This window comes from Xiphias gladius, chromosome 3 (genome assembly GCF_016859285.1).
Source record: "Xiphias gladius isolate SHS-SW01 ecotype Sanya breed wild chromosome 3, ASM1685928v1, whole genome shotgun sequence".
In the NCBI taxonomy this organism is placed as follows: Eukaryota; Metazoa; Chordata; class Actinopteri; order Istiophoriformes; family Xiphiidae; genus Xiphias; species Xiphias gladius.
In genome coordinates this window covers 25,004,963-25,029,317 of record NC_053402.1, presented here as the reverse complement: position 1 = coordinate 25,029,317, position 24,355 = coordinate 25,004,963, and the positions used below count along the sequence as shown (strand labels likewise).

General features: G+C 47.8%; 1 protein-coding gene across 4 annotated transcripts in view; it reads left to right on the top strand.

Annotated features, from left to right (window-relative positions):
* si:ch73-366l1.5 (FILIA-N KH-like domain-containing protein) overlaps positions 1-23,597 on the top strand; it is a 29,164-nt gene extending 5,567 nt beyond the window's left edge. The window contains exons 2-5 of one of the 4 annotated variants that reach the window (XM_040124080.1): positions 7,618-8,194; positions 10,286-10,385; positions 14,477-14,549; positions 20,493-21,182. In XM_040124080.1, the coding sequence (XP_039980014.1) occupies positions 7,618-8,194; positions 10,286-10,385; positions 14,477-14,510 (711 nt within the window). In that variant the 3' untranslated portion in view covers positions 14,511-14,549; positions 20,493-21,182. Of the gene's footprint in view, positions 1-7,617; positions 8,195-10,285; positions 10,386-14,476; positions 14,550-20,492; positions 21,183-22,498 lie in introns of those variants that run through there. The other 3 variants (XM_040124079.1, XM_040124082.1, XM_040124081.1) reach the window with 3 other exon arrangements.
* Positions 23,598-24,355: the final 758 nt, after the last annotated feature.

The following is a 24,355-nucleotide window of genomic DNA, read 5'->3' as shown; positions in this document are numbered from 1 at the left end:
TCATATCATGGACAACAATCTTGTGGCCGAGTGTTATTTTAGTCACGCCCTCCTCTCCACCGATAACCTTATCCACCACACACAGTTTACTGCTCAGCTGTCTGACTCAGTATAGCCGCCGCACTGCATCGTGGTCCGTTTTACGGGTTTCTTTGTCCCCATAAAGTAGGTCTCTGTGCTTGTGGCGCTGTGGAGCTGAAACACAGACCAGTCTTGTTGTTCTGGCCTTCGTCTTCTATGACCGAAGCTTTGTTGGAGTCAAACAGTCGAGTTGAACCTGTGCAGCCTCACGGCATCGACCTCACTTTGCCAGAGTTGACACAAAAGTGACTTTTGTATCATTTCTCCGTGTTTTATTTTACTTAATTTTCTTTAAAACTTAGGTTGCATGCAAAGTCAGACGGAAGAAGATGAAGAACTTCCAAATGTAGCGCACATTTTAGAGGAATTTCAAAAAAAAAAAGGAAAAAGAAAACGAGTTAACGCACCAGCCGCTAATGTTAGGCAGCTATTCGTCGAGTCGAACAGTTGCAGGGGCTAATTCTCCAGTCTGTGCCAATAAACCCTCAGAGGAGAAGAGGAGGCCACCGGGAGACCTAATTGAAAATATCTGACGTTTCTGCTGGTTCCATGTGTGGATGTGAGGAAGGTTCCAGGCTCCTCACGGCTCCTCACTGATTCTGACGGTTTCGTCTCTTCGTGCCTCATCAGGTTTTCCAATGTTTTATTATGCGCAAATTCCTCTTGTCACAGCAGAGGAGTTAGATTCTGCCCAGATGCTTAAAAAACTGTTCCGGTTTCTTCGGTTGGACTCCAACTCCACTGGAAGGATCCAGTAATAGACTCTTAGGTTGTCCAAACACCAAACGTTTCCAGGCTGCAGTGTTTTCTTTTGTTTTTTTTCGTCACGTGTCTGCGCTGGGGCTGCTTTCGGTCTCACTGCCTGAATGTTTCAGCTTCCTGTTTACAGATTTACAGCCCTGCCGCTGCTCCATGCACCACTGCCGTCAGAGTCAGAGCCCATTCTGGCTCTTTGTTGTACTGACCCCGCTCCTAGAATTACAAACTGCACCGACTCCAACGCCATCCGCACTGCAGCCTATACAAGGAAAACGGAGATAAAGATGCATGTCAGACTCAAACTGATGCATTAAACCGTTGTACTCTTCTTTTTTACTTTTTAAATCCTGAGGTGTTTGACCACGTGGATGATATTCACTGCACAGAAATGTGCCGATGTGGGTTAAAACGTTGGCTTTCGAGGCCTCATGTAAAAAGGGTCAGATTCATCAGGTACGCTGAGCTTGCTTCAGACCTGTTCAACATTTCCTCTCCCCCCTCATTCTTTGAAAATTACAAACTGCGCCGCTCGTGGCGATTCAGTTCTCCATATATGGAAATGTGAGAGTGCTCACATCATCAGTCCGAAGCAGGAGAGGCGTCTAACAGCCAGCTGTTCTCTGTCCAGCACAGAGGTGGAGGTGTGTCGGTCACATCTGTATGTTTCCATAACACATTACACATCTCAGGGCCAGTCCAAGAGTTTATGGGGGCCAAAACAAGACCCCCCTCCACAATCCTAAAACTTGTTTCAGTGCCTACAAATTAATTCCTCTAAATGCTAAAGTTTTTAGATCGTGACCCCGAAATATGTCAGAATTGTCAGAATTACTGAATGTTTATAGTGTATTATGTCACAATTCCAAAAATATTTTGCCCTTTTTTAATAAAATGTGTCGTCATAATTCCCAGTTTCTATACGGCCTATGTTAATGTGCCGCCAAAATTTGGCTTGTAATTTTTCTTTATTAAAATTCCCAGATTTTTCTGGCACCCCTAAGCTTTGTTTGCTGCAATCCAAAAAGTTGTTTGAAATTTAAAAAAGTGCAATTTTTTTTATCCTAGTTCCAATTTTTATTTTATTTTTTTACATCGTCCATAATTTTTAAAACTCCCACGCACGTCCTCCGGCTTTAATACATCCCGTCAGTCAGTTGTGCCCCAGCCACAGGACTGAATCCGAGTCTTCCGGTAGGCGAGGTATGTAGCGTTCACCGACCTCGCTCTCTCTTCGGGTTTGATCGGGCTGCGAACAGTAGGAAGTCAGTGACTCATCGAGCCCTTCCCTGGTTGGACCTCCTCTGCAGTCTGACATACCTCTGCTGGTATTTCCCCCTGGCCTGGCCCTGTTTCTGCCTCTCTCCTCCCTCTGAGGCCTGGTCTGGGCTCACTACACCTCTGCTCCACAGAGCTGTTGGCGGGGCATCAAATCCAGGGGTAAACAATGGCTTCATATCACGGCATCGCAGCTAATTCCTCCTCTGTGGTGATTTCAGAGAGGTTGGCACCACCATCGCTGCTGCCACGCCCTCAGATCCTGGCATTTTTTGGTCTTTTTTGGCCATGCTGCAGTAGCCCAGTGAGTCAGGGTACTGAACACAGGAAGTTACAAGATATAGAACAGAGAGGATTCGAAGGGAGTTTTTCCTCTGAAGGGCTCCATCGGCTCCACAGTGATGGCAGGCTCTGTGTTCAGACAGCAAGTCTTTAACAGACAACCTGCAAGATAGAAAGAAGAAACCCAAACAGCAGAGACCAGCGCTGCTCGTTCTTCCAACAACTCTGCGTTGTTGTGTTTCACCCCAGCGACCTGTTATTTGTCTCATAGCTTTATGTAATCAGGGTTAGGGACGTCATCTCCTCGGTGTTTTGCCCTGAGCACTTTATTAGGAACACCGTACTGATACCGGGTAGGGACCCCCAGGGCTCTCAGAGCAGCCTCGGTTCCTTGTGGCCTTGATTCCACACGCTGGTTCATGCTACTGCATACACCTGAATGCAATAATATTTTCAGCATACTTGGGATTACAGAAAAACAGATTCAGGTTTCCATGAACGCAAGTGTTATACACGTGCATTGGCGCGTTCATATCTGACAAAGTAGATGGTGAAGTGCAGAATGTTTCTAAACAAATTCCTGGTTCTTACAATATAATATTTAAAAAAAAAAAAAAAGAAATCCAAGTGGGAATCGGTTGTCAGTGTTGAACCCAGCTCACACGCCTGCGTTGACTTTGCGTTAATGAAACACCGTCCATCTTCACACCTGGTGTCGGCCCCTGCGGCTCTGGACGGCGGCCAGGCCGGCGGGCATCTCCCCGAGGGCCGGCGGGCTCAGAGAACGGAGTGGAAGTGTCCGGTTGTCTGTTTTATAAATGGAGGCGGCGCCAGAGAGCTGAGGTGGAGACGAGGCCGAGAGCAGAGGGAACAATGAGTCTGTGTTTGGACAGAGAAACGGGGCAGAGATGGAAGGTCTCTGCCACAACAACATTCTGCTCCACCCGAGTTGCCCCCCCGACCATAAAGCTCCTGTACTACAACCAGTATACTGCTGGTAATTTTTCCTCCTATATCCTTCATCCTTTGGTGTTTAATTCATGGGAAGATCCCTAATTGAGTGATGTTTATAACATGTAGAATAAGGCGCTGATTTCCACAGGAACCTCAAGATTCTCTGAAGATCGCAGCTTTGTTTTCCTCATCTCGTGACGCCTTAGTTATCTGACTGTGGAGGCCTGTTTCCTCTCTCCCCTGACAGTGTGCAGGGAGCTGTGTCCTCCTCATTCCTTCCAAAACCAAAAGCACAAGAGCAAAAGAGTAGCTTATCTTCTCTGACGCGTCTGGCCAACTGGATACTTATGAGCCAGTCGGTAACGCCATAGTAACCAAGCGGAACCGCGTCATCAACCAATTACTACAGTTCGCTTTATATTTTATTTTATTTACCAGATTAGTTTGATGTGCTGCACCAAGTGTAATAATCATCATCTTGGAAAAGCAAACCATGAGAAAATTCTCAGCCGCCCTGCTCTCGGACCCTCTGTGGAGCTCAGCTCCATGCGCTCTGCCCCCCCGGCAGCTCCGGACAAACAGCTTGCCGCGCTCAGATGGTCGGCCTCAGGCTCCTCGCCAACTGGATCCGCTTCCTCTTTAGTGTTTGCTCAGGTAGTTCACTAAATTCCCCACATGCCGGGGGATCTAATGCCCTTCCTCTGCGCCCTGTTACGGGGCTAAAATGGCTTTTATGAGCGAGGCACTCAGTGTAATGTTACCAGTAAATGCTCTCAGGGTCATAAAGGCCGGGATGGCTCGGACCGATCCAGAGTAGCAGAGCTCCTCTTGCAAAATGCCTCGAGTCCTTCAAAATTGCACCTGACTTATTTTTAGCTTTTGTTGCAGTTTTCAAATATTTTACTTTTACAATTTGGAAAATCCGGTTGTTTCCTGATTTTAGTATCTTCTGATCTCGACCCAGCGTTGGAATCGCATCGTGCTTTACACTGAAGATGATCATATCTCGTGGTCTAGATTTTGCCTCAGGGTTAGTAATCTTGAATAAGTTATTTATAATCTTGATTGAGTGTCCAGTAATCTCAGTCTGGTCTCCTCTTGTCTTGATTCAGTGTTTTCTAGTCTTGATTCTCCCATAATCTTAGTTCAATATCTTCAAAACTTTTATTTTTTGATCTCGATTTCTCTCACATCTCAATTCCCAGTATCAAGGATCTCCGTTGAATCTTTTTCGTTCCTAACATTTCCACTGTTTTTATTTCTCTTTTTTTCCTGCTTGGTCGGTCGAATCATTCATTCCCCAAGGCAGAAATTCGAACATCACACGCGATGATCTAATGTGGGACTTACTCACCCGACAAACATATTTGCCCAATTTAGGCCAGCAGTGAAAGCTGGGCCCCGGTTTCGGTTAAGAATACCGTTTATCATCCCCCTGACTCATTACGATGATTGAATGACTCTGCTTTTAGCGATGGTGACCCTAAGCACTTGGTGTCAGCGAGCCGGCTCTTCAATGCGGAGATTGTTTTGGTGTTTCATAGCTGAGGAATTCAGAGGCAGAGGAAGGGACCGGTGCTTCCGGCTGTGGGAGGGGGGGGGGGCTGCTGTGGGATTAAGGGACCAGCAGACGGGCTGGCAGGAGCAGTTTAATACAGTCAGGCCTGATGCATTTCACTGTCTGACCCCCCCCCATGCGACCAGTTGTCACTGTAGCGTCTGTCCGGGTCTAGGCTGGTTTTGACTGATGGGACCGGACCTGGACCAGACAGGGACACTGCAGTCTCTTATTTAAAAAAATATTTCTGCTTCTGTCCTTGATTTCTTCCTCTGGTGTTGAATCCAGAGGTGGAGGAAATATTCAGATCCTTTACTCGCACCCACACTGTAAAGTGTACAGTTACAGGTAAAAGTCCTGCCCTGAAAACGTTACCAAAGTCAAAGTATGGGAGTATAATCAGGAAAGTGTACTGAAGTACTCGGTGCAGTAAAGTGGCCCCTCTGACTGTTATGCTGGGACATATTATATTGTTGTCGTTATCGTTTCTGGCGCATTAATTCGTAAACAGCGTTTCACTGTTGTAGCTGATCGAGGTGGAGCCGATTTGAACTCTTTTCTACGGAACTGCACTTTTCCTTCTTTTCATTACGGATTATCCTGCCGATTGCTCTGTTTTCTATTAAGTGATTGTCTGTTTGAGTAATGTTCAGAAAACAGCGAGAAATGCCGTCACAACCATCCAGGGCTTTATATTGACCCCTTTATAATCAATTTCAAATTATTAAAACAATTAAAGAGATGAAGCTGGAACGATGAAATATTTGGCATCTTTGCATGAAAAATGACTTAAATGATCAGAATAGTTTGTCACTTAATTTTCATCAACTAATTGTTTCGGCTCCACTTGTCGTTCAATCTATAACAGAGCATCATATTTTATGAACTCTTCATATGTTCTGTGCAAAAAAAAATATTAATCTGGAGTAAAAAGTGTCAATAAAAGAAAATCCTCAAGTAAAGCACGACCGCCTCAGATTTGTACTCAAGTACAGTACTTGTAGTACATGTACTTAGTTACTTACCACCGCTGGTTAAACCCACATGTTGTAAGACTCAAGATCATTGTAGGCTGACGTTTTTGAAAACCTGCTTGTTTCCCGATCAGTTTCGTCTCAACATCTCATCTAAGTGGGCCTCATTGTCCCTGCTGGTTTTCATTGATCCGGTTCATTCTTTGGATGGTTTGACCACGAAACAGGTATTTGATTTCATTCGACGTGGCTCTAAAAAGGTCCCTTTAACTGAACTCGGTGAAGCTGCAGAAAGCCTGACCTTTGACTGTTTTGTCTGTTTAAAGTCAGCATGAAACTCAGTAAAAACTTCAGCTGCGGACACGGTACATTCACTTTAAAGCCTCCCAAAGCGTTTGGCCTTCTAATAAAAGACCGCGCTATTCTTACTGAGCTGATTGACGAATACCTCGGTCACAGTCTGTGAATCGTGCCACCTTTGGCCGCTGCAACAGCACAGAGGCTGATGGAGAAACCGGATCTGCCGCTCAGATGGCGATCTGTGCAAACTCAGCACTTCACAAAGGACACGGACAGGTGCGTCCGTGAGGACGAGCAGGGAGGTCGCGCTCTGACAAGGCAGATATATGAGTGCGAGTCGTCAGGTGGCGGGGAAGGGGCAGGTTGGCGGACGCTGAAGAGGGTTTTACTTGTCCGGGTGTCAGCGGCAGGCGGCAGCTGCTCCTCAACGAGGAGCTGCAACTGACAGTAGTCATCCGCACGAGTCGCCCTGTCGGAGGTCGGAGGTCAACGGTCCAGTCAGCGCCCCGTCCGTGTACAAGTATCCTTTTGTCGTAAACTGTTGATCAGACGCCGTCACAAGCAGTTTAAAGGATGCTATATTTACTATAGCTGCGGTCGGTTCCGCAGTTTCACTGAGATGAAAAATCTCTTCTACAGGACAAGAAGGCAGCGTCACAGAAAACATTAAAAAGACTTAAAATGAATTAGATGACATTGACCAACAAAACCAAAAACAACATCCGAGATCCACAAAGCCCAAGAAACAAGACTGATAAAATAACAGCTTTACATTTACAATAACAAGCGATATAAAAACATAAGACAGTAGATTAAAACTCCTCAGAACAAATCTGTTAAAAAAAACCACTACGTGTGATCACACGGTCGATCTCCAGCGCCTGGTTTAAAAGCACCCACAGCCCGATCAGCTTGTTTCCGGTTCGGGGAGGAAGGCTTTTAAAAAGCTGGAGCGGAAAACCACTCTTCCTCACGGCAGACGTTTTGATTCCTCACAAAAAAAAACCAAAACACACACAGTCTGAACCGGGCTCACCCCATCCACCAGTCCTGTGTTCACACACTGCAAGTGCACAATCCTGGCGTGTTATTTTGTAACATGTAGCAGCGTATTTGTACTGTTTACCACATGATTAGTGCCTTTTAATATTAATGATGACGATGAGGATGATAATAAACCCTACAGCCAATGAATCTTTTACTTAAAACAACCTCCCTGGATCCTGTTATGTCCTATTGTCACACCTGTACCTCAAACACCACCACCAATAACACACACACACACACACACACACACACCACCACCAATAACACACCAACACTACCCCCCGCCTGCATTTTTCCATGTAGAGCTGTTTTCCCTGCATAAAACCAACTGCTGCTGCGTTCAACTGTCACCGATGTGAACTCTTTTAAAACCTTCTGTCTTTCCAGGCTGTCCCAGAACCAGTATCAGCACCAGAACCTGTCCCGGAACCTGTGAAAGAGCCAGAACCTGTTCCAAAACTAGTCAAAGTTCCAGAGACTGTACAAGAATCAGTATCAAAACCAGAACCTATCCCAGAACCTGTCCAAGAACATGTTCCAGAACCAGTCACAGTGCCAGAGACTGTACCAGAACCAGTTGCAGCACAAGAAGTAGCTGCAGTACCAGAAACTATTCCAGAGCCAGTACCAGTACCAGAACCTGTCCCAGAGCCAGCTGCAGTCCCAGAACCAATGTCAGTACCAGAACCTGTCCCAGAGCCAGCTGCAGTCCCAGAACCAGCATCAGTACCAGAACCTGTCCTGGAACCTGTTGCAGTGCCTGAACCAGAGCCTGTGGTTGAGTCTGAACCGGTATCTGAGGCGGTCCCGCAGCCTGTGGCTGAACCAGAGAAGGTTGAGGAGGAGTATTTACCCGAGCTGATCCCTGGTTCTACAGAAGACAGCCTGCCGACCCCTGAACCTGTTGCAGAGGCATCACCCGAGCCTAAACCAGAACCTGAACCGGAGACCGTCCTGGACAACGGTAAGTCCGCTGTATGGACGACATGTTTGACACACCACTCGCTGATCAGTCAGGTTTGTTTGCTGATTTCCGGGAGCCTCTCAGAGGATTTAGTTCCAATGCTGCGTTCGACACCGTAGACCGTAACTACTCGGCAGACCGGAACACCGGGTGGGACTTTCCGGCACAGTCCTAAACCGGTTTCGATCCTACTTGACGCACAGGGACTTTATGTCGATCGGCAGTTGCGTATCTAAGCTTACAAAAAAGACTCCATGCTTTCAGTAGCTCGGACCAACAACAGAACGATGACTGAGACGATTCATAAACGGAAATAGTTGGAAATAAGAGTTTCACGAAATAATCTTACCTGGGAGGTCGACTCTCTTCCTTCTAACCGCATCTCAGTTTTCATCAGCCCACGTTCGCTGATGGAGCCTGAGGTGCAGAGTTGAGAGCTGCAGGAGAAGCTAGAAGGTAGATCTTGAGTTAAGGTTGTAGTATGTTATCAAGGGCAGAGAAGTCCGTAGGAAAGTGTTACAGACAGTGTTGGTCTGCTCATGGGCTGAGATGAAAATAAGAAAAACAGGGGAACATCAGCAGCTCTGAGCTGGAGGAGGCAGAGACAGAGCAGACACCACAGGAACCCTGAGCAAAGGATGAGCCTGGTCTTGGACCCTGCTCATCTAATGACGTGAATGTAACTGGATTTCTATGCATTAGAAAGGCTTCATTTGTTTGCCCTGCATCTAATCTCCGAATAGAGAACCAGCCTCTGCTAGCGGGCAGATGTCGGCAGCTGTGCGCACAGATAAGTCATTTCCAGGAAGAGTAGAAAGAGTGGTGCCGCCAGGCTGCATATACAACGTACAGACACAGGTTGTATTGAATTACACTACGTGGAATGATGGTTGCATGTATTTAGGCCGAGAAGGAAAATATTGAAAGCACCGAGCTGAAAATCCTCCGACCGTAAGGTTCGCCGCTGCTCGGGAAAACGGCTTTTTCAGCTGAGGAGACATAACGTTGGTGTGACCTGCAACCTCATTTACATCTGAAATACATATGCTCAGCATGGCGGCATCAAGATACACATTAGTATAAAATAAAAGTTTACACCTGGACCAAGTGCCACTGCTCAAAGAGGAAAGTCGGCCCCAGCAGCCACACGACGGCCGGTCCTCACCCGTCGTTTACCGCCTGTTTCCTCAGTGACAGCGTGCGTGTTAGCGGTTGTGTTTGTGTGCCGTTTCGGTGGATCCGTTGGCGTGCGTGGAGGTGGAGCGGCCATCTGCTTTAAGAGGATGATACTTAATCTTCAGCAGGCAGTAAAGCACTTGGCTGCTCTGAACAACAGCCGCTGTCCAGACTGACAATCAGCTTTGCGTCCCTCCAGCCTGAGACACAGCAGGTGGACCAACAGGTGCATACTGTGTGTGTGTGTGTGTGTTTGTGGTTCATGTACATGGATATGAGTCAGCATAGCCTAAGTACGGTAACAATGAATTGTATGCCAGCACTTTAATCCCACATTCAAATGACGTGCTCGTATATTGTGTGCTAGCAACGTTGAGCACAGAGCAGATGATGTAATTATTAAACCCCTTTTGGGATTTATAAGGTTAACATGCTAACGCTTTAGCATCCACTGGGTTTCATCTACTTCACACTTTACAGGATAATTAACGGTTAATTAGCGAACTGTTTAGCCTATAAAGTGTCAAACAATCGTGAAAAAAGCTTCCTGTAATTCCCAAGAGCCAAAACAGATCTTAACAATGCTGGTTTTGACCAACCAATAGTCCAAAACTATTGAGATATTTAATTGACTTTCATACAAGACAAAGAAAAGCAGCAAATCCCCACATTTAAGAAAAAACCATGAATCAGTTATCAGACCTGTTGTGTAAACGTGTGAATCTGACGCCTTAGTTAATATAACCTGATGGACTTGAGTCGACCGCGTGTAAATTTGACAGACGATCGCTGGTCGATTGGTGGTTTTAGCGTCTTCGTGCCTCAGACTGTGTTAAATGCTGCTTTAAGCGAGCGGGCAGAGTCAGTAACGTGCGCTCTGCACCCTCCTTCTCCTGTGTATCTGGTCCGTTTCAGATGTGGCTGCAGCCGAAGATAAAGTGAGGTTCACTCCGGGAAAGAAACAGAGCAAGCTCGAGACGCTGATGACCAAGGAGGAGATCGAGGAGGAGCAGAGGTCAGTGCCAACCCCCACCTCCCCGCTCTTTGTCCCGCCTCACCTAGCCGCCCTCAGGGTGGCTCGACGTTCGACGCCTTCTGTGCATGCTAACACAAGCACCTCCCGCTCTCTGCCATTTCACCCTCTTTTATTTAGTTTCATCCTTGCATGGACAGAAAGGCAAACTGGTCTGAGAGAGCGGCTGAAGTCGTGAGAGGTAGAGGGGCTTCGGCTCTGCTTTCTCTGGGATGCGCCATTTTTCTTTTTAGTGTCTAGACCCCCCTGTTGATTTGTTCTCACTCGGGAGGTTTTTGTAATGAAGTATGTCGTTTTTGCTCATCTCCCATTAAGCTTTTTAAAAACAAAGACTGGACTTCAACTTTCTGCTTTTGTTTGAAGGTGGAAAAACGAAAAGAGCGTGGTTAGGGTTACTAGATCGGTGGTTCCCAGACCTTTTTAAACCACTGCCCCCCTTCGGCCACGCGTACATGCGCGCCCTCTTCAGCCTGACAGCTGACATCAGGTCTGATCTCGGTCGCTCTGAAAAGTAAGGCAGCAGGTTTAGGTTTCGTTGCCTCAGACCTGCAGATCAATGCTGAACTCAGACTGGATGAGGAGGTAAAGTTAGGTTAAGTGTGGGGCCGTAGTCTCCCGGTCGACTGCCTGGTCGATATGCTCTCGTCTGACCGAATTCTCATTGGTCAGACGGTCACAAGTAAAAAAGCGCTACGTCCGTAGACTGATCTGTCCGAAAGTAAGATTGCTGAAATTGGAGGTCTTTCAGGGACAAATACACACACGTACGACTATACATCCATTTTGTTTTTCATTCAGTTCGCTCAGCATCTTTGCTGTTTCGTCTCGAGATGCGTCTTTTTGGCGTCATTGTCTAACAGCTTACACCGTCCAGTGTAATTAAAGCCAAATTTAATGGACATGGTGTTATGTTGTCAGTTCACAGTGTCTTAACCTTCGCACAACCAACCCAGCGTTTGCAGGTCGTGTACATCCGTCCCAGCGTCGGGGCCGGAAACGGTCCCACAAAGACGCAGCTGCACGTGGCCACAGTACACGTACGCCGGGTGTCTGTCGGCGTGCTTTGCCCGTGCGCTCGTACCTTTTGGACTGCGCCTGGACCTTTGCCGCCATGGGCAGAACCCTTGTAATTCAGAAAAGATGTACCGGCCTCTAGCTCGCAGACCACATTTGGGCCAGAAACCTGAGTCTGAGATGTCCTACAGAGACCGCCGCAACAGAGGAGAAACCCTTTTGTCTCAGGAAAAAACTCAATCTTTCCCACCCAAGGAGCCGTACAGATGTAAGAACAGGAAAGTCCACCCAGCAGCCTAGTTTTCTGGTGTCTAATGAACGTTACAGCCTCACAGGGGTGATAGTGTGACTCTGTACTTGGAGTCTTGTTACAGCAGAGGTTTTACAGTACATGTGGTCTACGGAAAATTAGATGATGATACCTTTGGTTCTTCTTCCGTTGAGCACTCAACCCTAGTCCTTCACACCTCCAGAGCCTGTTCGCTGAGTCACTAATGTCTCGTAGCTGCACTGAATTGTGGTTTATTGAGGCAACAGCCGGGCTTTAAAACGGCTGTTTTTGCCTCCTCGGTGACGGATTTATTCCTCTTTGAGTCTTGAGTTCATGTATGAAATGTCAGGCCAGTCTGATTTTTTTTTTTTTGTGGGACAGACTCAAAAATCGGAGCGTTTTAACCGATTTTCCCGTCCCGGGGGGTTAACATGGGCAGCAGGCTCTGTGTTGTCGTGGCCCGAACTACTAGCGCATCGAGCGAGGTGTTTTATGATCAACTGTTACGTATGGTCCCTGTCTGATAGCAAGCTCTGGTGTTTTTTGTTTCTAATCTGAGTCGAAGGAAAGAGGGCGAGTGAGGAGACCGAGGAGGGAAAAATTCACATGGCAGAGTTTACGGTTTTGGTTCTGGTATTTTTCTTTTTCTTTTTTTGTCAGCGTGGGGAGTCGACGCCTGCAGCTCCCTGATTGGAGGCTCGTTTTTCTAGACTCCGGAAGCTCTTAAAATGTTTCTGTGGCTTGGCAGTGCTGCCTTACTGTGTTTCCGTTGAGTTTTTTGGGAGCAGCAGAGGAGGGAAAGTCTTTGTCCTCCGTTGACTTTATTTCCCTACACAGCTCAGTCTGAGTTGGGTCTCAAGGGCACATGACATCACAGATGAATAAATGTTTCCCCAACAGAGGGACGGCGTAAAATGCTGAACCGGGTCCAAGTTCCTCATTCCATCTCCCCTCAATAAGTTTCTATAAACTCCGTCCTCAGCCCATGCGAACGATGCCTCTGCCAATCCCAACAGCCTGGTTCTTGCCTTTCAGTCGCACCCACCGCATGTTGTTACCTTCCCCCAGCTCCAGCTTCTTATTCAGTCCAGCCCCAGCCATAACCCTCCACCAAGGCTGGGTATCAAACCTCAATCGTTCTCGAGTACCAACCGACAACGTGTCTGCAGCTTCGAGTGTCAGAAATAACCTGGTTCCGAAAGTTGTTCGGGCTTGGTCAGAATCTTAAGAGCAGCACCAGCCAGAGATTTGTGCATCGAAACTTTTAGTTTTTAGTTCTTTTCTGTGCAAGGCTTGAAAATAGTTTATTGGAGACACAGGTTAAACGTCTCTGTAGGGCGACGTGGAGAAAGGTGCCGTGGGTTGAAGGGGCTGTCCTGCCCAGAAGGACACCTCCCAAAATTCAACACGGCATCATGCAGCCCTGCACCTCGAAAACAAGCTGTTTGGTTGATCCAGTGCCTGTCGGGACAATGGTATTGTACCGTAAATCAGAACAGGTACGAAAGCCACAAACGCTGCCGAACTTCCGCCACGCGCGCTCACCGAAGCCGGGCGGGCGCGGCGCGTTTTTACTGACCTCATACATTGCGTTCAACTCGCACGACACGCTTTAATCGACCTTTCTACACGAACAGACCCTGAGACTTTTGGACTCGCAGCGTAGGGATCAACTGACCGGCCACTGAACGCCGGTCGCTTTGGTCCGGTGACAGTTCCAATAAAGCTCATTCACACAAGACGAACGCGTCCGCTAGGAGAGAAAGGCGGCGTTTAAAAGAAAAATATCCGACTAGAGTTTATAACGGAGCTTTTGACGGCAGCCGTGTCGGGAAATCTGATCTCAGGACTGCTCAAACTGCAGACGGACGACCAAACTGTCAGAAATCCATTGAATCGAGCATCGAGACATTCGTCCCGATTCCACGATGAGTCGTGGGCGGGCGAATCGGGGTTCGAATCTGGCTGAAAATGTGCAGCGTGTGCTCGGCCATGTTCAGTGTTCCTACACGCCGTCATCGCCCTGCGACATCAGGATACGCCACCGTCCCATTTCCGGGCCTTGACACGCCTCAACTCTCCAGAAAAACGGCGATTTTTTTCATCACACTGAGAACTCGATTGCTTCTGTCGGTGCAGCAGGTTTTGTTTTTTTTTTTCGGTTAAGTTTGTGCGCACACATCATCAACATGTGCACACGTCATCCGTATCTTGTACACACAAGTTTTTATCTTGTGAGCAACACAAGGTAAAAACTTGTGTGCAGGAGATATGGATCTTGTAAGCAAGATAATAATTTGTGAACAGATTGTTGATGATTCACAGAACACGATAAACGATCCGATATTGATCCTTCATCACGAGATGGATTAGATAACACCTTGAGCGCATTATTTACTAACTTGTGGACATGAGACTTAATCAAACCTTATCATTCGGGACTCAGCGGTTTACACTTTTTAATACAGATTCCATTTAAATAATGTTTTGCAAAGGACCACGCTCTTCTTTGATAGATGAAGGTATTGGAAACATTTAGGACTCAGCACCAGAACCTGTATCGTCACTGATGCCCAGCCCGAACCTTAGCTTTAATTTATCCCTCTGGTTTTTTGTTTTTGTTTTTTCTCCCTCCCCCGGATTCCAGCTGTACCGGAACATCCGAGCATGACGCCCCAGTGTTTTGTGTGTGTTGCCCAGTAAGCCACGACGGCCTGTGGCTACGTGGAGCCGTTTGTGTCTTTGCCCTGTGAGAGTCTGACTGCCTCCACCTTCTTTATCTTTTCAGGATAGAGCTTACGTCCGATTTTACCTCTCTATAATCAACCTCATCAGACACACAGTGTGTTAGGAAGGAGATGGTAAGGGGACGCTCCTGTTAAGAATAACCTGTCCACCACCCAGCTACACCCAAACCCTCAGCCCTCCCCTTCCCTCCACCCCCGACAACTCACCGGTACGGATAGACTGACGAAGCCAACGACGGCCCTCGTATCTACTGATACACAACGTGCGTTTTCACAGACCCGTCTCCTTCAAATGAGGCCTGTATACACGTCAACTTGTGTTGGCGGTTTTTTATTCGATGTTTACCTAAAACCACTCGCCCTCCTGAATCTGAAGTGTGAAGTGTGAAGTGTGTGTGTGTGTGTGAGGTTACCGGAGCACATCCAGAAAAGAATGAACGCTGCTTTAGCGGAGTGGAAACTCTACTGAAAACATTTTGCAGATATGATGAATAGAAATATTTTGTTCTCCCGTCTTACAAGTAATCGGATACGTAATTGTGAAATTCAACCACTACTGAATATTTGATTATTAAATGTGTATATTTTGCCTCGAAAACCATCCGTCTTAATTAACGGGGCCTGTCCAGTGGGTCGGCTTAAGTTTCAGCAACCGGATCGTCTACATTTAAAACATGACTGTGATTTTCCACTTCATTATGCAGTTTGGCAAGAAAGACATCAGGCAACATTTCCTGGATCGACCACATGATACTGGAGATTATTGGCACAATGCAGATTCATCAGTATAGGTTGAATATCTGCAGATAGGTGTTGATAAATAATGAATAATCAGTCTGTCCCTACTGAGAGAGCACTTGTCCTCACTGATCTCCCTCTCCTCCAGGCCTCACGAACAACCCCCTCGTTTTTTAATATGGTGTTTCGTTGAACGGCTCTCCTCGCATCCAGGTCACACGGACTCGGCGTGCGTTGCAAAAATCGCCGACTGACTTTTCATTTGGCGAGTGAGAAAAAGGGGAACGGGGACAAGGATCAAATAAACCGACAAACACGTTGTGAAGAAACGGAAGAAGGCAAAACCATAATCCCCCCGGATCTGAGAAACATTATGAGGTGTAGAGTGAAAACTGCTCAATAATTTCACATCATTTCAGCGTGCAGGGTAAACGAGTGGCGAAGAAGGCTTTTTTAAAGCATATGTGATATTTTCGAAACGTAGTTTATTGATTAAGTCATCCAGCGGCAGTTTAATGGTCGGGAGTTGCCACAATTCTCCATTACAAGTAGAAGTCCAGCGCTCAAAATTCTACTTCACTACCAGTACAGAAGTATTATCGGGAAAACGTAGTAAAAGTACTGGTGCAGAAAAAATGTCTCCTGTGATCAGATCATTGATCCTGAGTCACGGAGGCTTCGGCAGCGTTTTACTGCTGGAGCTGCTTTTAGCTACGTCATAGACAGGGACCAGAGTTTAGTCCACCGGTTCCCAACCTGGGGGCCGGGGCCCTCCAGGGGGTCACCAGGTGAACCTGAGGGGTCAAGGACAGAAGGAGAAGACAGACAGTTCTGATTCATGTTTTGAACTATTTTTTATCCTTTGTGGGTTTTTTTGGGAACTGGAAGCATCTCAGGGACATTTGCTACGTGACAAAGAGACACAACTCAGGTGGGGAACCACTGGTTTAATCTTTAACAAGTTGTTGTATTTTATAAGTTAAGTAACTAGTAAGTAACTAACGTAACTAGTCATTTTAGCTGCTAAAGAGTGGAGCAAAAAGTGCAATATTTCCCTCTGAGATTCAGCCGAGCAGAAGCATGAAGCAGAAAGAAAAATACTCAAGCAAAGTACAAGTACATCCAAATTAAGTTCAGTACTCGAGTAGATGTACTTAGTTACTTTTCCAACATGCCACGAGGAATGGGGCACCGGGTCTTATGTTCAGGTCTCATGCTTTCAACTGGATCCATGTACAGGTGCCCGGTCTGTTGACGCTGCGACACGACCAGCTGTTGCGCCAGCACGACAGCAACGTGTCTCGCGGTCCGGCGCCCCAGGTGGTGGACCGCGTCCCGCATTATCCTCTTAGTATTCGGCTCCCGTTGCCAGAAAACGCGCCGAAGCGGCGGGGCCTCGGTCCCGTCGCTTCGCCCTGGGGCTTAAAACCTCCCGGTAAAAACCCAGGACGCACTTACTGCGTCTAATCCAGAGGGGACAATAGAGGCCCGGGGCCCCGCGGCGGTCGGCCAATGTGGGTCATGTGTGCCCAGAGGGGATAAGACATCTGAACCGGAAACGCGAGGGATCCTGCGCACAAAGGACGCGGCGCTCAAGCCGGGGACAGTCCTCTGGGTTTGAAACAGGAACTTTAAAAGTGCATTCTTTTAATAGACGGGGAGCAACCCGGTGCAGAAGTCGCACCGGAAACGCTGCGTCTCTGAAGGTGCTAATGTTCGGTGTGTGTGCGTCGGCGCGCAGCCCCGCAGCAAAACCCGCCGTGTCCCGTTTCCACGCAACAGTTGGAGTCGGAGGCGGGTTAACGGACCAACGGGTTCTCACAAGGAGGCGGTATAAAAAGGCTCCGAATACAAGGTGCCATTAAAAAATGCGCACATGTTGAAGTGGACAGAGCCGCACGATGTCCGAGAAGACGAGAACCGATCATAAACACGCGCAGTGTGACTGTTTCCTCCGCGGGCATGAGCCTGACACGGGGGAAGCAAAGTGCCCTTTTCTCGGAGCCAGTCGCTGTCGGACGAAGTGCTCAGGTCTTTTCCTGAATCCAAAGGAGTAAAACTCCCGCTCTCCGGCTTCCGCTGAAGGAAAAGGCGCCCGAGCATAGGACGGTGCCGAAAGCCGAAGTGCTCGGTGTGCAGAGAGGCCCTGGGCGTTACATAATCCGATTACATCTCTGGATGCATCAATGTGCTCATCCCTTTAATGTGGCACCAGGTGAAGGCGGATCTGATTCCGGTGGCTTTGCCTAGTGCGGAGCAGAGAGCGCGAGTGTCCCCCCGGATCAGTGAGGTCTTACCTTCATCTGAAACGATACATCGGACTCGTGGCTGTTTTAATCTGAGTCTGCAGAGTAACTCGAGTTATCAAAGCAGTCAAAAGTCCAACGTTTCCCTCCGGAATGCGGCGGGACGGAAGCGCAAAGGGGCAGAAACACTCAGATAAGATACTCATTTTAAATCCGTCGGTTCAGTGAAGCAGCCCGCCGCAAAGCTGCAGTGAAGAACAGTACTCGAGTAAATGTACTTAGTTACAGCTGTGAGAGAAGAGGCGGTCGTGGTAAAAGCAATATCGAATGCGTGCGTTAACTCTGTCGGAGGTTCGTTGGGTCCGGCTGCAGCGGACCAAACGCGGGAACCAGGTTCCTGCGTTCCCAGCAGCCGGACCCGCGGCCACGTGCGGTATTTACTGGGTGCGGACTTTAGTATCAGTGCAGCTCTGATTTCACGAGCCACCCGCCAAAGTCCGCATCGGCCGCGAGCCAACGCCGCGCGTATCTGGGCGCCTGCAGCCTCAGCGCGGAGTCGGCCGGAGACGCCGGGAGCCTCTTTCTCACGGTTCTGTATCTGGCGCGTCCGATCCGGCTCCGCGGCCCCGGACGCTGGGAGACTGACCCGCGCCGAGACTCGCAACGGGCCGCGCGCGAAACGCCAGGCTCCTCCTGCGTCGTTCGGGACGACTCCAGGGACACGGACTTGCATTTCTGCCTGTTATTCTAAGTGACGGGTAACGGCTGCTGCGGGCCACGAGCGCCCTCCACAGGCCAGATACAGTCATTACACGGTGTCTGTCCGACTTCAACCCCAGGTCGAAGACGGTGGAGGATGGTGTGACATGACTGGACTCACTCCTCAGATCCTCTACTTAAATAAGAAAAAACCACAACGTAAAGATCCTGCAGAAAAACGTTGCAAGTCCTGAAGTTTCATCGGGAAAATAAAGTGTCAACAGGGAAAAGTGGTCACGGCAGTAAAAACAGTCACCGGGAGCCCAGAGTCACGGTGTTTCGTCCAGGCAACTGCCCAAAGCTCTAAAAAAAAAAAGAGAGAGATGAAGTTGATAAAATCCCCTCACAGAGAAGCAGCAAGTCCTCGGGTTTCAGAAGCTGGAACCGCGACACGATTCTGCGGGAAAAATGAATCCGAACAGCTGCTGATCAGTTCTCCGCCTCAGCTCAACTCGTCTTCACTGCTGCGCAGTTTCCGCCGCTGCAAAGCGTCGTCTTTGCTGTTTTTCAGGCAAAACACCTGAACTTGTAAAGTCACAGTAACTGAGGCCGTCAGACGAAAGAGGTGGAGTGAGGCAGAAGCAGAAAGGGGCATGAGAGGAAAATCCTCGACTAAGGTGCAAGTACCCCACGTTTGAGCTTCCACCGCTGCCTGCAAGACTGACGAAGGTGCGAGTTGTCCCCCACAGTCCCGAGACCAGGTCAGCTCGGCCCGGATCGGTTGAACGAACCCGTCAGACCACGGGCCTAAAGTCCCGTTCTTTCCTTTTTGTCCCGACAAGTTGACGGCATCCGGCAGGTTCCCGCCTCCGACTCGTGTTCCGGCGGTTCTGCCGGTGGTTTTCGGTCGCTCGGCTCCCTTGAGTTTGTTTCCTGCGTTTCAGCTTGGGTCGCATCCGTCGGCTTCTGTCCAGCTGTGCCGCTCTCCTGCTAACCCTGCATGCTGCCCGCTAACACCGCAGCTAACGGTGAGTGCTGTCCCCAGAACACGCCGGGTCGGTTTTCAGGAGGTTTGTCAACTCGGCCGTGAACTGATGAGATCGCGGACGCAAAGAATCAGCCCTGAATCGAAAGGTTCTAAATGATCCGCGCGTCCAAGTCTTTCCTAACGAGGGAACAAATCCGCCTACCGGAGGAACTGTGGCTCCGAAGCGTCCCCTTTCTTTTCCTACAGCGTTCGCTCGTGGCTCGGGGTCCCTTCACGTTCAGGTCTCCGGGGACTCGGCTGCTTTTCCAGCGAAACCCAGTCCCGATGGGACTCATTCGTTCATTCATCGGTCTTTTCTCATCAGTTCACACCCCCGTTGATGTCGACTGTGTGATGGTAGTTGACAAACCTTCAGATCCAACACTGGTAACACCTGCCTGCATTTGAAAGGACCAGACCCCAACCGGTTCTAGCCCAGATGGGCCGTGGTGGTAGAAGCACCCAGACACTCGGCCGCGGTCCGAGCGGTGAGGCTGCCCTGCAGTACTAGTGCGCGTCGCGGTATCTGTCATTTACCCGAACATTTGCTGGCAGACAGGAGCACAGCGCGGTACAGTCTAGTCTATAGAACTCAGTCCAACGCACCTGAAGGTCTGTTTAGAATAATGTCCTGCATTTAACAGTCTTAGCATCACAACATATCTAAAGTAACAAAGTAAAAGTACTCGTCATACAGATTCCAGAGTCGGGTTTCTATTTATATTATAATGATCAATTAGGTCTTGATTTCTAGTCCTACATCGCACTAGATTTTTATTTTACGTCGTATTCACTGGAAATACTTAAGCACAAGTACTTTGAATTTGTACTTAAGGCCAGTTCTTGAGTAAATGTACTCAGTTACTCTCCACCGCTGCTCTTGATATTTCTGGTCATCTTTGAACACACGCTACAACGTTTGGTATTTTTTAACGCGCCTCCATCGGTGTCGGACCGATCCGTCGACAGTTGATCGATCGGCGCCGGTTTTAAGTCATTTCTTGGAGCAGCAAAAGCCAAACGCTCTCCCCAGATGCAGCTTCTCTCCCCGGTGCGAGCGTTTTTACCGACCGCACCGGTTAATCGAGAGAACGACTGCTGGCGGTGGGTTGATCGGTTGAACACCACAAGGCTCAAGCGGCAGCCTCCTGACACCCGAGACGTAGCCGCGTGGTTTGCGCGTCGGTCGGCTCTAATGTAAAGAGTGTGTGATTTGTGTTCATAGCGGTGGAATGGCCCTTTTTTTTTTTTTTGAGTTGTGTTGCGCTTCTCCACAAATAAAGTATTTTCTCTGTCAGGTTCTTTAGACCAGAAAAGTAATTTGCTTATCGTTTCCTCTCCTTTCAGAGCACCCGAGTGATCCGCGCCAGACTTCAGGCAGCCCTCAGCTTCTTTCTTCTTCTCTGCTTTCTTACAGCTGATCTGCGAAGACGAGGAGGAGGACCGAAGATCAGACCTTCAACTACGCAGTTTGTAGGAAGTTAGAAACCTGCCCCCGCCTCTATTTTACTTCACTTTCACTATTTTTTTTTCTGGAAAGGGTGGCAGAGCTTTTCAGGCCCGAGCTGCTTGTGAATAGCAAACGTCTTTACACCGAAGTGCCTTCAGGAATCTGGGTTTTTTTTTTTTTTTTACAGTCCGCTTTTTGTGTTGAAGATTCTCGAAGCGAAGGGAGAAGTTTCAGGCGTCAAAGCTTGAAGTGGAAGCGTTGCGTTAACAGAGAAGAGCGTGCGTAGTTATTGCGATAAAAGGGCGGAGCAAGGGTTGTGTGACGTTTTTGTTAGAAGTGTTAAACTGTCGCGTAAACCTGGATGAAGTTTCGCCTGTGTCTAGTCTAGTCAGTTCAAAAAGTATCCTAACCGCAAACTACCAGCCCTCGGCCGTTTTTCGGGGGGTTTTCAGTTCTTCCTTTAGAGTTTGGATTAAATGTTAAACATGAAATAAACGTGTCAAATCGCGCAGATGTTGTCAACTGTGTCTGTTTTTCAGGCTTTTGTAAATTCTGGATTATTAAAAAGAGACATTTGTCAAATCTGATATCTGTGTTTTCTCATCACAGTGTTTGCTTCTCATTCTTCAGTCAGGTGAAACCACTTCATGACTGAGATGCTCTTGTTTTTAACTCATAGGAATCAGTAAACGTGAATTTCAGTACGATTTTCACATTTCAATGTGCAGATTTTTCCAGCTACTTTCGTTTCCTCAACTGTGCGTACGGTCCTAATCAGTCCTTGGAACTCCGGTAACGTTAAGTAACACGGATAATGAAACCACAGGATGTGGGAGTGGTAACGTTTTGGGAAGGTCCAACGTTAGACTCATTTTGGACCCAAACTTCTGACCTGTGTTCCAGTGTGTGTGCCCGAGGTAAACAAGAGAATTCTCCTTCCCCCGCGGACGCTCGATTGTTTTTGAAGTCTGGAGGACGAAGGGACCAGTCACAGCCAGAAAGGCGATTCCTGGAAAACAAGTTTGTCCAGTTTGTCTCCAAAGATGCAAGAATAGATTTCAGTCATCCGTTTGTTTGTAACCTGAAACAAATGGTCTGAACCCGAGTCCTCTGCGGTTTAAAAAAAAAAAAAAAAAGTGCATGTGGTCTCTCTGGTCTCAGCCATTACAGGTGACCTGGTTCTGTTTGTTACTATAAACAAAGGTGCGTGTTCATCCTGTCGAGCGTCTCGACATCCAACTCGTGGACTGGCCCGACGTTTCTTAAGAGACGTTCATGGTCCCCAGAGGGGGAATCCTCTGGCTTTTCCTCTGGCGCCACCATGAGGTGAGATGAACGGCCAGCGTTTTTAATTTCATTCAAACTTTCACAGCACTTGTTCTCGGTTCTTCTCGGTTCCTCTCGGCAAGGTTGCGTGGACTCTCGTTCCCAGCTGGTTTCCATGTCTGTTAACGTGGCCACGGATTAAAAAAGTTCTGGGTGACCGGAGGTGACGACTGCGCCGTCACAGACGGAAAAACATAATGGAGCTGATTTTCTGTGCCAGCCCAAACCGATCCAGTTTCCGGGACCTGTCAGTGTCTCTCCTGGACTTCCCGTGTCCTTTTATGGTCCCTCAGGACCGGAACCAGCACGGAGACATGTCGGAGGATTTGTGATGCTTCTGAAGTCTGTTTATTTCTGACTGTGTGTTCAGTACAACATCCACACACACGTAACATCACACATGTGTACAGTCGTCTGCTGCGGCCCACACACACACACACACACACACACACACACACAGACACACACTCTGCTGCTGCTGCTTTCTAAATGCCTCCACATGTCAGCAGGGATGTCATACGTGTGCATGTGTCCGTGTGTGCGTGCGTGCGTGTGTGTGTGGTGACCGACTTCCCAGGGTGCAACAGGAGCAGCTGGCGGCCATCTTCCTGCTGCTGAGGGAGAACCAGGAGGCGTTGGGGGAGGTGACGGAGGGAGACATGGAGGAGCAGCTGAAGCTCTACTCCCTCTGAGACACGCTGGCGCCGTCCGAGACGCCGTCCGTCCTCTCAGGGGAGTCCATCGCGTCGCCGTTACCGCGGCAACACTGGCTCTCGCAGAACTTGAGCGTGAAACGGCGTAGAATTAAATCTGAAGTCTGTAACTTTTGTCTGTGAGATAGTTTTACGTTCTGTCCTCTGCATGGCGGCGTCTTCTCAACGCATTTGTTGATTATGTTCAGTATTTTTAATCTGCAAAGGAACTAGTAACTAAAGTTATCAGCTGTGAATTGTAGTGGAGTAAAAGTACAAAGGGGCAGAAAATGCAAACACCCAAGTAAAGTACAAGTACCTTGTACTTAGTTACTTTCCACCACCGCTGTCCGGCCTCCGTTCCACCGGAGACGACGTCACGTTGCACTTTGGTCCAACAGACATTCGTTCCGGCCGCAGCGGCAGGTTCAGAGTTCCCTCGGAGTCGGCATCAGCTCACGGCGCCGTCATGCTGTTACAGACCATGCGCTGTGGGTTGATGAGCTCATTGGGCGTTAAAGCAAGTTTCACCCAGCACAAGAGCAAAAACACGGACCTTCCAAAAGCACAAATAGTAATTTAGTTACATTTAGTGAGAACCTCTTTATGCTAAGCTAAGCTAGCCCCTAAATATTTGGACTGTTTTCTTTTCTCTTGAATTATTCTGACTTTTCTTCTTTGGACGTGACATTTTCCCCAAAGTATTAGGACTTTTTTTCCCTTTTAATCGGAATATTATGACTTTGGCATTTTCTGTTTATCTGGTGCAGACATAGGCCTGTGGAGCGACTGTAACTGCTGCATCCTGGGTAATGTAGTGTTTTCTGACAGACCTTATTTGAGTCACCTGTTCTCTGGTAGCTGGTGTTTATTGACTCTGATTTGTGTGATTTTTACGTAGATGATCCACCTGTTGAAACCGGATTCATTTATTTCAGTTGAATTCTGTGATAAGTTTCTTTTTTTTTCTCCATGATAATAAATATATAAACATAAAACATTTGGGCTGTAGATTCATTGTGATGATGTTTAACATCTTAACATGTCAAAGGTTCTGAAGCCATTTCTACGCATATAAACACATGAACAGTCCGAATTACAAGCTCACGCTTTGCTCTTCCTGTCTTTTAATCACAATATTTTGACCTCTTCTCCATATATTGCATTTTCCCCCAAATATCAGGCTAAAACTTTCTTTAAACGTCGTCTTTGATCCTCTAAATAATACGATTCCTGAAATATTACGACTTTTATTCATTTACTTATTGTAAGTTTTGCTTCTGAATTTCTTTCACGATAGTAAATATATAGATTATAAAAGGGTGGCTGCAGATTCATTGGGATGATTTATCCTCAAAGTGTTGAAACCGAAGCCGCCGTCTGTTCTGGGACATCGATACGGAGACAACGTCGAACCGGCCTCACCTCTTTGTCAGTTACTACGATGCAAAATGACCCGTTTAGGTGGAAAATGTCGCACAGTGTTTAATTTTACTCCGGAGAACACGCAGGCAGAGACGTTGATAACAGACACAGTTTTGGGTTTCAGACTTGTTTAATCTGAAGACAGCACTGAAGTAATGTCGTACATGGTGCTGAATTAATTTAATTTGATTTTGGTTGGTTGTCTGTTTGTCATCTTTATTATTATTAGCGTCACTTCTTTTCTGTTGGTTTTTGATACACGTCTTGTCATTTCTCATCTCTTCTGTCAAGTTGTTTTTGTAATTAGTGTAAGATAA